At 39.9% G+C, this 14,962-nt stretch overlaps 2 protein-coding genes across 2 annotated transcripts; both read right to left on the reverse strand.

Annotated features, from left to right (window-relative positions):
- Nucleotides 1-746: 746 nt before the first annotated feature.
- On the reverse strand, nucleotides 747-6,777 carry vps72a (vacuolar protein sorting 72 homolog a). Its single transcript, XM_065470787.1, has 6 exons — nucleotides 6,429-6,777; nucleotides 4,047-4,199; nucleotides 2,940-3,057; nucleotides 2,559-2,735; nucleotides 2,046-2,190; nucleotides 747-1,713 (listed from the first exon to the last, which is right to left on the reverse strand). Exons 1-6 carry the CDS (start codon nucleotides 6,543-6,545, stop codon nucleotides 1,323-1,325), a joined length of 1,101 nt encoding a protein of 366 aa, XP_065326859.1. The 5' UTR covers nucleotides 6,546-6,777; the 3' UTR covers nucleotides 747-1,322.
- A 1,042-nt stretch (nucleotides 6,778-7,819) lies between these two features.
- Nucleotides 7,820-13,455, reverse strand: LOC135933815 (leucine-rich repeat and immunoglobulin-like domain-containing nogo receptor-interacting protein 1). The gene is made up of 2 exons (XM_065472013.1): nucleotides 13,123-13,455; nucleotides 7,820-9,677 (listed from the first exon to the last, which is right to left on the reverse strand). Exon 2 carries the CDS (start codon nucleotides 9,667-9,669, stop codon nucleotides 7,840-7,842), a length of 1,830 nt encoding a protein of 609 aa, XP_065328085.1. The 5' UTR covers nucleotides 9,670-9,677; nucleotides 13,123-13,455; the 3' UTR covers nucleotides 7,820-7,839.
- Between the last annotated feature and the right edge of the window lie 1,507 nt (nucleotides 13,456-14,962).

Raw genomic sequence — 14,962 nt, forward strand, 5'->3', positions numbered from 1 at the left:
CAAATTGCTGTTTCTAATAAAATAAATGTGAAACCTTTGATTATCTGAGGCCTTGAAACTTAAATTGTATTTGGGGGGTTTTATGAGTGCTGGGACTATGGGACATTGTGCAGGGGAGTAGTTCGGTGTACAAGGGGTCAAAGGTTTCACACTAGTCAAGCACTCAGCTGTGTTAAGGGCTTACTCTGTCTCTCTGTGATTACACACAGAGAATAAATATAGAAAACCTAATTTAAGATCCCAAAGGGATCAGCAAAGCAGTATTGTTCGAGACTGAAGCTCAAGCAATTTTCTGCCATTAACAATTCAGAGAGGAGAAAAAAAACATTTTATAACAGCCTCACGATGAACTTGAATATACTCTGAATGCTCAATGAGACAGCCCTGTCTGCACAGAGGCAGATAGAGGAAATAAAATAAAATTTAAACTATCAGACTACACATTAAGAAAGAACCAGGAGATAAATGTGGAAGAAACTGCCTTGCTCTCACCCATAAAAGAGAATATCTTATGCTTGCGTCTGTGTTAAAAATTAAAATGTATAACAGGAGGGAAGATTTAAAGCTTTGATCAATTAAAAGTGTCTCAGTGATTTGTCAGACGCAGACAATTAATTAAACTCCAGGGCCCAGATTTTCCAAAGCAGTCTGATGTTTTTTTAGTTACGGTGCTGGACTGAAAATTAAAAACCAAAACATGACATTTAGTTCTTTGCCTTCTATCACTCAAAAATAAAAAAAAATTAAAAAACAAACAAATACTACACTGTAAATTAAGAAGGGCATGACAGATTAAATGGATTTTAGGCTGGTGAAAACAAAGACGATTTTATGATGATGATGGGCTTATTTTCCCAGTTTTTCCTGTGGTTCCCGCTGTGCAGATGTCCCATTTTTCATTATAAAGCAGAACTCGTTTAACTCTCAATTATTACAAGTTCCCAAAATTTATTTTTTGATGAGAATATTTGCAAACACAAAAAGAAAAATAAGTAAAAAACATAAATCTAAAACAAACAAACTAAATAAAAAGAACAATCACAGCTGCCACTGTGCAGATGCACGCCTTTTTCAGCTGATTTCCACACAGACTTCACAAATAAGACTTTTTACATTTTAAGGCCATGCGGCAGCTGTTTTGGTTCTACTACTGTTTGTTTTTTTTCCTTTTAGTAGCTCAGTGACAGCTCAAACCCAAAATGTCAGTTTTTTCCACCAGACTCCTCGTGAGCTGTAAGGACAGAAATAAAAACAGTGTTTTCGATCATTTCACTGAGAATTTCAAACAGAAACCAATCCTTTACCATCTTTTTGAAACTAATCTATGTAGCAGCCGCACTCTGTTTCATAACCATTTTCTGCCGGGCGCCCTTCGCTGCTGAAGAGTCAAGTACCGTCGACCCTCCTGAAGTGTTCGGAAATCCATGAGCGGCCACGTATTTGCGGTATGCTTCCCGAATGATGCGGAAGGCTCGTGCGTTAGCGTAAGGTATATCTGTGACTGGGTCTCGGTACAGCGCGGCCTTGTGGGTAACAGGACAAACCTCCTGGATGGGCACCTGAGGACTCGTCTGGGAGCTTGGCGGGAAGGCAACCTCAAACGCTTCGTCGTCACTGAATGTTATATAAGTGCGGGAGCACAGGCCTCCGGCAGACTGCTGGGAAGGTGTGGTGGGATTCTGCGGTGCAGTCTGGGGAACGTCCTGGTCCAACCTTTAGGAAAATGGGAATATGACAAAACCAAGAATATATGTTTTTAAACATAAATATCAGACAGTTGTGCTCATAAGTCTACATGTCCTGGCAGAATTTATGATTTTTGGCCATTTTTCAGAGAATACGAATTATAATACAAAAACTTTTTTTTTCACTCATAGTTAGTGGTTAGGTGAAGCCATTTATTATCAAACTGTTGTGTTTGCCCTTTTTATATGAAAAGAACGACAGAAAATACCCAACTGACCCCGTTCGGTCAATGTTTAAGCAGCAGATTACTCCAAAACAGAATCAAAAGAAAAACCAGGTAGCATCGAGTTTCTACGTACCCCTCAACATCAACATTTTCTTCTTTAAGGACTGGGTTTGAGACGAGGGGCATAAGGACTGAATGGTAACGGATGGTTGGTCCTTCAAAACGCCGCTTCTTGTGGACTTGTTTCTTCTTGTCTGCCTCCAGACGTTCGTAGTTTTCTGCAGACGTGAAGTAAAAATCAGCAACACTGATGTGTTTTGTTATACCGCACAAACAGCTTTAGGTAAATTATTGGTGGAACTATACTGATTTACATTACAATCACGGCCACTTGCAATCCTGATTAATAGATAATTATAATGTTCAGCTTACATAACTGGCAACGTGATACTCAGTACTCGCACATCCTGGAGTGCTTAACAGGATGCTTTCTGTCTGGTATCATTTCTGTTTTCTATGTTTCTGCAAAGACACACTAATCCCGACATTGGTTCTCTCTTTGCATAACAGGAAAGATAACCAAGAGTCCTGAATTACCCAAAGTTTGTGCAGATATTTAAAGAGTAACTCTCCAACATGTCCTCACCAAGTGATCGAATGTTGATCTCGGCTGTTATTTTCGCCTCAGCCAGCAGCTCTTCCTGGGTGAGGGGTCGGTCACGATGAGCGCCTCGTCGCCTTCGCGGGGCGTCCTGCCGTTCTTGTAAGCGTAGATTCGTCTTTCGTGTATGTTCACTGGTGGACTGTCGGACAGACTTCCGAGCTGCACAAGAATTAAGAAATGCAGTGTTAAAAAAAAAAGAAGAATAAACCATCTGAATAAAACTTTTTTAAACATTTTGTAACTTTCCCACAATATTATGATGCATTCACTAAACGCACACGACTGGGAGGTTTATGCATCCTTCTTTTCAAATAAAAGGAAAACACTATGGAAGCATTAGTAGGAGGTTTAGAGAAATCTTACTCTCTGCAAAATCTTGGAATTCTTGTGGAATCCTCCTTTTTGGCTCCACTTTAGTTTTCTCCGTCTTCTTCTGCTCCTCTGTTCTTTTAGGTTTGGGTTTTGGCACCTTTATTGGTTCCTTGGATTAAACAAAGACAGAGAGCATTTTCAATTCGCATCTGTTTCACTGACATTCAGTTTGAGGAAGAAGATGAAAAACATTAAATGTTATGCTATAACCACACATTAAAAATGTTCATGCCAGGAAATAAAAAATATATTAATATTAAAAACAATGAAAACTGTTATGTTAAAGGATTTTTTTTTAAATCAGTTTGTTTTTAACATATGTTAATACATGTCATTTGACAACCAGTGGCTTCTGTGGAGCTGCAGAGCAGTTTTAACCTTCAGTTGACCGACTGAGGTCATTTATATGTGTCAGTATGATATTTTTAAATCAAAAATCTTTCCTACAATAATTTTGTCCTTCAGCTCTTCATAGATTTTTAAAGGATTTGGCCCATCTGTGAGCCAAGGATAATGTATTGTTTATTTTTTAACTAGTATTTAGATACCACTTTTCTAATCTCACTGAGTACTCCGATTCACTGCTGCAGAATGCTTGAGGCAGATACTTAATGCCAATATGATGTGGAAAACAGCGAAACTGACAGAGATAAGAGGCTTAACTCCTTTTACCATAAAAATATAAAACATCATTAATTATATGTTAGAATATCTGGCACAGATAAAGGAAACAGCATAGGTGTAACAGGCACAAACAGAAACAGAGCCACTTAAAAGAGTATTTCTGTGTAAAATATAATGGGGGTCATTAGTGGTCCGACTTGGCCATTAGTTGCTAAAAAGCTTGTTCACCTGAGGGATAAGGAGCACACGTGTGCAACTGTACCCATGTGGGGCTGAAGGACAACACAGGGATTAAAAAAAGGTGGTAAATAATACTTTTCCTTTTCCTTTTCTTTTCTTTTTTTTTTTTTAAAGGGAAAAACAAATAGTTTCCATCTTTATTTTTCAAGTCTGCTGCAAAGTGATACATGATGACACAAGGTATTAGGGCAATTAAATTCAGCTTCGCTCAAAGTTTGATTGGTCCTGCAGTACCTTGTAAGCTTTGGTGACAACCCGACTTTTCCTCCGAGGTGCGTCCTCCTCCTGGTCACTGTCCGGCTCGTCACCCTCATCGATGTCGAAGTCACTGTCAACCTCGTCCTCTGTGTCTGAATGTTCTCCGTGATACTCATCATCTCCCGATTCCTGAACGACAAACAAATGGAGCAATAAATAAAATCAGGAAAAGAACAACAGAACAAACCATCTGCAAGTAATCCGAGAAATACCAGCAAACACACCAAACACCAAATTTCCTCTGCATTTTTTCTAAGTGTAGTTTTCAGGCCTATTGATTAAAATCTTACACATTTGTATCTGGCAAGTGTGTAGCAATGTATGCAAAGTCACATGCCATTAAGAGATTTAGTAGTAAACAGATTATTTATTTTTAATAAAGATGTTTTCCCTCATTGTCAAAGCTACATCACAAAACTCAAGCAAAACTCAAACAAGCAGCCTTAAGCCCAAACCAGGTGCAAAGATAAATAAAATAACACAAATGCATTATGTGCACTAACAATGTGAATTTTCAAATTTATTAAAATAAATGTGGGTCATTTTGAAACCCAACATCCAACAACAGTAAAGATTTAGAAAGCAGCACAAGACAAAAATATCCCTGAAAACTGCAGAGATAAAGGAAGCGTGTGCAAACACAGGCACGTTCACAGTGCTTTATCAAAGTCCCAGCAGAGATGACTGAGGCATCTCAGGATCTGTTTGTGATTTTTTTATGAAGCCACTCTTGTCAGAACTGCCAGAGCTGCCGCTGCCAAATCCCCCTACACAAGGTGACCCCTGAACCAGCAGCTGTTTGAAGAAAATTAGCCACACTGTAAATTGAGGAAACAAATTAGCATCTTCAAAAGCAAACCATAACGTGTGAGATTGCTACAGCATCAAATGTTCTGACAAACAATATCACACAACTTTCTTCTCTCTTCAAGCGTGAAGCGGGAAAAGCTGGCATCATCTAGGCTCTGTTTACAGCTGGTGTTCAAACTAAAATTGTAAGGCCAGCTCTAAACTAAGTCAAGGTCACCATTTCGAATGAACAGTGGCAAGACGCACTCATTTTTAGATGTGTCCTTTTAATTCACCTCATTTCTCTTATAGTTCCAAAACTGTACTCTCAGATCTGAGAACCCCAGCCTAATGAAGAGCTTTCTCCATCTATCTTTTCATTTTGTGCTGCTAATCCAGGTCCAGGTCATAGGCACAGCAGTCTAAGTAGAGAAGCCCCAGACCTCCCTCTACTGAGTCTGCTCCAGGGCTACCTCCTGCTAATACACACTCAAAACACCTCCCCTATGATGGATCATAATCCAATTCTTGACCCACCCCAACCAGCTCCTTCTGATATGTAAAGTAGACGCTATACTCAAATCACTGAGCTCCTCACTCTTTCTGTAAAGCTGAGCCCAGACACCATTTGGAGGAAACTGATTTCTGACGCTTGCATTTGCAATCTCGTTCTTGCCCACAGCTCGTGGTCATAGCGAGGGTAGGAACACAGATCGACTGGTAAAATCGACAGCTTCGCTTTCACACTCAGTTTTCTCTCTTGTCAAAATCCAAAATCTGATGAGATTGTTTTTCAACATTACTACGGAAATGATGGCAGGAATGGTTACTGTTAAAAATCACAATCAAACACGACTCCCCAATTACCAGTGAGAGTTAATCAACTTTTGAACCACAGCCTCAGCCTAGTAGAGAGGAAGTAAGTGCTTTCAGCAATGCACTACTAAATTTATGATACAAGATCCAATAAACCCCAACAAATTAATAAAAATAAATAAATAAATTTAATTGATCTGCCCTAGCAGAAACATGATAAAACTAGAATAGCTTTTAAAATTTCTGTTTACATGCACATAACCCTTTAGTTAAGAGTTTCCTGACAAACTCTTTAAAAGTACTGAAGTATAATGCAGCAGCCCTGCCATATATGATACTCTCATTAGGATTTAATATTAAAATAAACGTGTGAAGATGTGCTGGCTTGTCTAAAAGGTCTGGATCGTGTAATGCTGTGAGAGTCTGATTTATATCAGTGAGACCCACTCCCAGTCATGTCAGTCTCAAAATAGTGAGAGATGTCTCCTGTACGAGTGCATGGTCAGTAGCCTGGCAGAAACTAAATTCTTCCGTTATACTAATGTGTAAATAATATAAATAAGTGAGTTGGCTGCGGGCTTCATTGTCGGGCAGCAAATAGGCATGAAGCAATTTCCCCAAAATCGAGCCGCGGTATTTCAGGTATTGCGCGCAGGACAATAAACTTTGTTTTTTCTAGGCTCTAGTCATTAACACTGGAGCCAGCTAATGCTAACTCTGTATCGCGCTCTGTTTATCAGTTTGGTTACTCACATCGTTGAAGCCTCCGTAAGTGGTCTTGTAGAACTCATCCTCTTCTTCAGCATCCAGTAGTTTGGACATACGGTTTCCCGCAGTCTTTCTGGGTTCGCGGCCAACTGCGAGGCTCATGATTGTGGTTTCAAACTATGCTAATTCGATGCTAAGCTACTTAGCTCGTTATGTTACGCTAAAAGATATAGATCGTTTTGCGAGAACCTCTTTGAGCTCGTCGTTACTCAGTATATTTGCTTAATTGTATGTAGGTGCCCATATTTTTAGACCCTTTTAAATTCAAGGGATACTTTATAATTTTTCTTATAAGAGGCGATAAACACTGACAAATGAAATGTACAACTGTCCGCTAGCTCTTATTTAGCAAGCAACCATATCCGGGACTGTTGATCTACTTCCGGGCGAGCGGGCGGACTAAAAGTTTATTTTAGTCGTTTGGCTTGACATAGGAAAATATAATCAGTTACATAGTTAATGCGAAGCTTCTATTAGGAAATATTTTATTCAAAAGTTGAATAACTGTTTCATGAAACCGCGAGGTCTTCTTTTGCACCGAGAAACGTATGCGTTGTCATGGCAACTCTGTAATTTTAGCTATAGCACGATAATGACTGCACTACTCAGCAGTCTCTGTCTACTGTTAAAGTCATTTATTTATTAGGCATTTATTTATTATATTTGTTTATTGTTATACCCACCCCTTACCGTTTTAGTTGTCAGTTAATGCAGCCAGCTCCACTCACCGGTGAAGGTAAGATAAGTATTACGGTATACTTGCCCACAATGTAGGTACAAAACTGCTTATGGAGATTTTTTTTTAAACCTTGCAGTTCACATATAGACACATTAAACCAAGTGCTGTGTGTGCTGCTCCTCATTGGATGCTGTAGTGATGCAAATTTTTAAGTAAGTACACCAAATTTGTGAAAGCATAATCACTTTAATTTTTCTAAGTTCTTGGATAGCAAAATTTAAAAAAACAACCAACTTGCATTTCACACATTTATTCAATAATAAACAGTGCAGAAATTAATCAAGAAAAATTAACATGCTACAGAAAAGAAGCTGCACAATAACCTGCACATTAACCTTAATATAAGGTTAATACCGCTATTGTTAGATTGTCCAGATCTCATCAGTCCAAATAGTCCACCTGAAGTCCAATGTAATTGTTATTTTAAGTTTACTCTTTAATTTATTTTATCCTTATTTCCTTATTTTTTGTGTTGCAAGATAAACATGATCATGGTTTGTCAGGTCACATTTCTTAAATGCAATTTAAAATATTATTAATTAAGATAACATGCTCACTATTATCAGATTTAAGCAAAAAACAAATAAATTGAAGCATCTTGCAGTTTATTCACTGATACCTACTAATATCAGGTGAATATATTCTTTGCTTATTGACTCATAACAGTTTCATGGTAAACCTCCCCGTTTCCATATAGCTGCTTGTCCCTCCATTACTGCTCGACATGGCGCTTCGTGGCACATACGCGATTGTAGCTGTGTGTTTTATCTGACCTTTGCCCTTACTCCAGAAGAACATGAAAATGAAACAAACACTCACAGAGCTGAAAAATGAGAGAAACCCTATGGTTGCTGCTATCAGTAGCGTCTTTACATCAAAATGGAGTTTCTGATTTCCGTTCACACCTGGAGCAGCAGATGGAAAGGCAGACCAACCTTTAAGTCGAAATGGTTTCTTAGAAGATGATGGAAAGGTTTGGACATGAAGGCTAACGGGCAGGCTGTCATTTCCCGCTGCGTTTGATGCCACGCAGAGATACTTGCCACTATCTTGAGGCTGAGCGTAGCGAACCTCCAGCGAGCCATTGGACAGAGCTCGTACTCTGCCGATGGGTGATAAAGATCTTAACTGTGGGTTTAGCCATCTGACAGATGGCAGAGGGTCACCTTCGGCACTGCAGTGAAACACCACTGTGTGTCCCTGATCTACTTTCATCACCTGAACTTTGCGGTTAAGAATTCGAGGTGGCCGACAGGTAAGCAAATCCGGCAGCTCAGCCTCAGGGAAATCCAGAAAATTCCAGCCCTGCAGCTGGACTGAGGTAATGCAAGTTGGCGGACTTTCACCAAAGTCCATGTATAGTCGCCTTTGCACCACCCAAAGCAAACGGCAGTCACATGCCAGTGGGTTGTTATCAAGCCCCAGAGTTCTTAGGATGTCCACTGAATAAAAAGCTCCAACCTCAAGTGTGGTAAGACGGTTTCTGGATGCATTCAGCAATCTGAAGTGGGCCAAACCCCTGAATGCTCCGATTTCAATCCTAAGCAGCGATCCCCCAACAAGATGTAACTCTTGGAGCCGGAGCAAGTCTCCGAGAAGGTTTGCATGAATGTAGGTGATGGGGTTAAAAGAAAGGTCAAGGTATACGAGATATACAAGGTGATGTAAGGGGATGTAGGGGAAGGCACTTAGGTTGCCATGTTTAATGGTTAGTGATGTGAGGTTTAAGCCAAAGAGACTGTTCCCTGACAGACTCTCCAGCCAGGGGCAATGAGAAATGACAAGTTCCTTTAGGTGGACTAGGTGGCGGAAAGAGTAGTTTGGCAGCGTAGTGAGGCCCAGTCGGTGAAAACTAAGGCTTCTCAGCACGCTAAGTTGTGTGAGCGCCTCCATTGGCATAGCAGTAAGGTTGCAGCCATCAAGGTGCAGCTCCTGCAGACTGATTAGTCCTGTAAAAGCTTGATGAGAGACATAAACCAAGTCATTATCTGCAGCTTTCATGAACCGCAGGGCGTTTAATTCACTGAAAGCAAAGTCAAGGAAAACAAGAAGCTGATTGCTGCTTACGTCCAGTAACTGGAGGTTTGTTAAGCCAGCAAACGCTCCCACTGGGATAATCTTCAGGTGATTGCGACAAAGGCGCAGAGTTCTCAGACTCTGCAAGCCAAGAAAGGCTTCCACTTCAATTATTACCAAAAGATTGTCACTTAAATCCAAGTCCGACAGCTGTGTCAGCGTGTGGAACTGCTGACGCACCAAAGTCTTAAGTGTGTTGTGGGTTAAGTTTAGCAGCCTGGCTTCCTGTGAGAGACCATCAGGAACTCTGGTAAGTTGGCCACCAGAGCAGTTCACTTCCAGCACCGTAGCATTACAGTGGCAGGATGGCGGACACAGCCAACGCGTCTCAGATGTCAGTGCCACCCCTGCTGCCAACAGGTAGAGAGCTCCCCAGCACAGCCGTTGGTGGACGGCGCTCCTCTCGAACATCTGGTGACCTGTGTGCACGAGTGAGGGGATAGATAAAGTGAATCACAGGTGAAAGGAGTCACGGGTCTTTCTGTATACATTTTTTTACTCGTAAATGATTATTTTTGTATCACCACTGCCAGTTAGGAATAGAGCAAAGAGGAATTGGGTGTCAACTTGTCAGATGGATGGTGGCAGAGATCCCTTGATGGGGTTAAATTAACTTTATCTAATGCCAGTCTGACTTTAAATCTGTTTAAACTCTACATATAATACACTTTAATTTACAAAAACCTGTTTAACACAAGCGATGAATGTGGCAGATGTTCATTTGATCCTCATTCTTTGATTTACTCTCTAAAACTCCCGAGGCCCTTTGAGATCTATGTGCCTGAAGAATTTACACCAACAAGGAAAGTATTAAAGTGCCTCACTTCAGTGGAAGGAGACAAAGCTTCCCCACTCTCATAATTCCATGGCTAAAAGATTCAATGTTGTTCCTACACAACATTAAGTATAGTGTCAGGCGGGCTCCAACAGTTTTTGTGTTTTTGTTGTTTGTGTGTGTGGGGTTTTTTTTTTTTTAAATAAAACTTGGTATTCAGCTCTTTCTCTGCTCATCTCCATTCCAGCTCCCTCTCTTGAAGATTCACTAAATGGCTCTAATTAGGATAAACAGCAAATGTGACTATTTGATTCAGTCACGATGCTGAAAGAAGCCACTTATCCTCAGTTATGTGGCAATATGGTTGCCAAGCACTTGGCACGATACATACGCCTTTTTTTCTTTCTATTTATTAATTTGCTTGTCTAAGCGTTTTAGACACCACCACCGTCTCCCCCCCCCCCCCCCCCCCCCCCCCCACACACACACACACCCAAATATGAAGAGAACACAATTAATACGATTTGTGGTCTTCTATGGGAAAAATGATCTCTCCTGCATGATCATGCATTTTGACTAGATAAGCCAAAAAAGATGAATGTGAAAAAAAAGATTTATATTTTTAAATCCAAGCCATAATAACATTAAACAAAGACCTTTAATGTATATAGAAAAATAACAATTTATTACACGTGGCAGGAGTTTGTTCAATCATAACTAAACCCACTAGTTAATAATGTGATCCTTTTGCTCTTGACAAACAGGAGGTGTATATGGAAACAGCTCGTACCCCTGAAGCCTCGTAAGGTGATATTTTGTCATTTATCTCACACAAGATTTAAAAAAAAAATACCTTACAGGACCTCAGGTGTTCTGATAGAGTTTCCTTTATTTGTAGACCTACAAATATTGAGAAATGTGCTTTTGACTGACTTGAAGTGTTAATAATTTCAGCTCATATAATACCTTTCATTCATCAGTTTCATCATTTTTCTCCTTTATCCTCATTGATGTGACATTTAGGCCAGATTCACATCTGAAGTACTCTCCAAAATGATCCGTCTGAAACCTTGACACCTGAGCGATTCACTGAGGGAGGCTGGGAGTTGAAAATTTGAGCTCATTATTTTGTTACAGTTCTCAAAGCTCAGGGACAAACCTCCACACTGTGGGTTAGTTTATGAAACACATTCCCCTCGAATGTAAACAACCAACGACAAAATAAAGATATTAAATTAAGATTTTAACTTCTCTGTGAACCGATATTACAGTTCATTCAACAGAATCCATCTCTGTATGAGATTATCGCTTCACCGCTTCTCCTTTATCTGTTGAGTGTTACCAGACAAAAGTTGCATCAGGCTGACCTGAATTGCCCCTTCCAGGTTGCTCGTGCAAAAGCACGGTGCACCTCTCCTCTAAGAGGCTGCAGTCCTGTGGATAATTTTATTTCAGCTTCAAAGCTCTACTCTGAATAAATTAGACCCAGAAAAACAATAGCAGATTGCACGCTCACTGTTTTTGTTTGATTTCTGCGGATAGAGGGAGAAAGAGTAAACCGGCACCACATGAGGCATCACATACGAGAGTTATCTGTGGTTCCTCGGTTACATGCCTCTCTGGGCAAGATTGTAATGTATGAGTAGTGCATATTCCCTGGCCAGTATTACAATGAATATTTTAGATTTTTAAATTATTATTATTGTGCACATTCTTCAGTTTCTACAAATGATGGAACCCATTTAACGTTAATTATTTACAAAGACTGTAAAGAAGGACTGGTGAAAGCTGATTAGAAGGTGGCTGTACTTTACATCAGTGTCTTTTTAATTTTTTTTGGCAAAGGTTTAGTAAAGTTCAGAGCCACTGAATTATGGATCACAAATAATTCAGATCATTTATAATTTTCTTTAAGATGTTTGTAACAGAAAGTCTCGTCAAGCTTTCACAAAACACAGAAAATACAATAGTCTGCTGTGCAAAGGTTGTCAATCAGACATTACATAATTGAAGACAGTAGCAAACATAGTGCCAGTAGTTATGGAAAACAAAGGTCATGATCTTATTATTCCTAGAACTGTGATCACATAACAGAGACATGCATGACTGGAAGGACGCCTATTACAGCTACTAACATTTTTTCAATCTCAAATCATCATAAGCTCGTTTTATGTATTTTTATTTTACTTTGCCACAATGGCCAGTAGGTGGCGGAAAAAGCAAAAGCATTTCAGTGCCTAGAGGAAACACTGTCCACAGGCTTGGTGCATAAGTACTGCCAAGGTAGTGTCTTAATGTGTTGCCAGTAAACACATAATAGTGGCTCTGTGGTTGAACATGTAAACATGTAAACAGATGTATTCCTGTTAAACTTGGGTTGCACGCCGGTAAAAACGACGAACGTTGCAGCTCATCAGAAAATGTGCGACTTGCTGAAATGTGCTGTTTGGATTCCCAAGAGCATGAGAAAGAGAGAGAGATAAAAAAGCAACACCTTCAAGTGTGAAGCCACCCTCTGTTTTGGCAGCTCGGCTCACACGTTGTTGTGCTGAGCTGCACAGAGCGTGGCACATGTAAGAGAAGAGATGGCGTGAAACAAAGACGATGTCCATTACGTTTGTGACATCTCTCACAAAAGTGGCTGCAGATAAGAAAGTACTTGTACGTGCTGGAGCTAAAAAGGTTCATTTGCCGCATTGATTTTCACATTCCTGCTGATTGTGATCCCGATTTTACCCATGTCACCTTTGCTTTCTTAGAATTGCCTCAGTCATTTTCCACATGATACATCCAAATAAACACACTACAGTGGAGTGCATGCATCTACTTTTCAGGTAATTTTACATCAGCACAGGTCTCTGCATGGATCTTGGGAGCGGAGTCTGATTGCTGGTGGTGACGGCAGCTCCCGGTGGCATTGAATCACGGAGGAGTACTCCTCCTGAATTCCTCTGGGAGGGCGCATGCTTGAGAGTGAGAATAGTTTACAGGTGTGCCTTGGCAGTTTCAAAGACTCAGGATGGTGGTGCAAAAAAGGGAGTTGCAGTAGTTTGTAAAGAAATCAAAGGAAAATCAAGCAGCCAACTCACCTTCTCTTCAGACTGATGGGTTCGTCATTGTAATAGCTCCATTTTTACATGCAAATGACTTTTCTCGTGCTCTTTGTTCTTTTTTTATTGTTCTGTTTTATATTGTTCTACTTTTATACTAATAGAAGAAAACAGAACCAAAAAAAACCCAAAGTAGATGTGCCAGTCTTTCAGTTCCTCCTTACATCACTGCTGATCAAAAATCCAATCCAAATGTACCAGGAAACTTCCCGGAGCAATCAAACACATCACCAAAAAAAAAAGCTTCATGCTCCCGTTCCTCAAACTGAAACTCTGAGGGAAGCGCGATGCTGTTGCTCAGTCCTCCTGTTGCTCCGCTGTCCTCATGGCAACAACAACCTGGCTGCGGACGCGCGGGCGCTTGGTGCATGCTGGGGGATTATATGCACTAGCTCCTGGACTCCATCCAACACAGTGCACTGGATGACGGGAGGCAGGCACAGGTCAGCCAAATGCAGAGATTTATGTGTAACACCAGATGGGGATGAATTTCAGCACTCACACTTGGAAATAAAGGAATATCTTTTTAACTCTTTTGCCCCATCAGAGGCTTCTTAAAAGTTTGATTAAGACATTAACCACAAGTTCCTCTGTGGTTGTAACACTGTGGCTGTTCATCCAGTTTAAAACTAATGTAAGACTCCTGAAAAGGGAGGGACATTAGGAAAGGTGGGATTTCTAACAGTTGATTGGTCAAGGTCCATGAGATGGTGTAATGACCATGCTTTCTTTTCCACATCAGACTCAGTTTGCCCACAGCTGTTCCCTATATCACACTATATCATTCTAGCAGGGGGGAAATGTAAATGTACAGCTTAGTATTAAAATTTAATGCAAGTTTGACTAAAAACTCAGCAAATCAACCAAACCTTGTAAGGCCACTCTTAGAAAATCAGGTTTATTGTAACAAGCAAGACTGTAACTGCTGCTGTTACTAAACTGCAACCTTGAGCTTTGTGTTTTAAGTTGTTGTCTTGACAACTGGAGACAATTTTGTATGTTAACGTAAAGCGGTAAAAGCAGACCTTTCAAAGAAAGCAGGCTGCAAAATTATGAATAAGGTGCCCATTCATGTAATTTCCCATTCATTCATACAGTGGACTGATGTTTGCGTGCTGCTTCGAACACAAGGATTATTTTTTTTCTCACATGTGGAGCTAAAGCCATGAGGCACAATGTTGTTTCTGTGAGGCAGCAGCTAGATGTTACTTACCGTGGTGGCAATAGTTAACCGAGGTTTTCATTTTCCTTAAATTCCAATTAAAATCTAAGAGTAAAATTTAAGTTTTAATGTTTTTTTTTTTCTTGTATTTGACTTAGTTCAGAACGTCTCGTGATATTACAGCTTAAAATCCAGAAGAAACTCTGTAACTTTTTATCTTTTACTGCCTTTTATGTTTATGTTGGCCAGTTTTTTGAAAAAAATGAAGGAACTAGTTGAATTTTATTTTTGATTTTTGGTGAGACTTTGAATCCAAAGTCAAAGGTCTGTGTTTTTATTTACATACATTGCTTGCTTGTATGTCAGTAAAGATTTTAGTCTTGAATGTTTCATTGATCAATTTCCCACATTAAGTGTTTCCTAATTCATTTATTTTATTTATTACTTGACCTCTAATAATTATCCCAGGGGGTATATAAGTAGTTTTTTTAAAGTAACCCGTGTAGGGTTAGAGAAGTGTTTAGTGTGATCTGGAGCAAGAGAGTCATTTTGTCTGTTTATAAGCGTGGTAGAAGCTAAATTTTGGGACCAAGCATGAAAGTACGAAGAACTAGTGTAGCAATATCATCATCACAGTAAACAACTGTTTCATGTCCA

The sequence above is a fragment of the Pelmatolapia mariae genome, linkage group LG22 (genome assembly GCF_036321145.2).
Source record: "Pelmatolapia mariae isolate MD_Pm_ZW linkage group LG22, Pm_UMD_F_2, whole genome shotgun sequence".
In the NCBI taxonomy this organism is placed as follows: Eukaryota; Metazoa; Chordata; class Actinopteri; order Cichliformes; family Cichlidae; genus Pelmatolapia; species Pelmatolapia mariae.

Excerpts from the sequence above, each read along its gene's own strand:
- vps72a (XM_065470787.1), bottom strand. The coding sequence starts at position 6,545 with ATGAGCCTCGCAGTTGGCCGCGAACCCAGAAAGACTGCGGGAAACCGT. Across the intron at positions 3,058-4,046 it reads TTGTCACCAAAGCTTACAAG|GAACCAATAAAGGTGCCAAA; the intron begins GTACTGCAGGAC and ends GTTTAATCCAAG. Across the intron at positions 2,736-2,939 it reads ATTCCAAGATTTTGCAGAGA|CTCGGAAGTCTGTCCGACAG; the intron begins GTAAGATTTCTC and ends ATTCTTGTGCAG.
- LOC135933815 (XM_065472013.1), bottom strand. The coding sequence starts at position 9,669 with ATGTTCGAGAGGAGCGCCGTCCACCAACGGCTGTGCTGGGGAGCTCTC.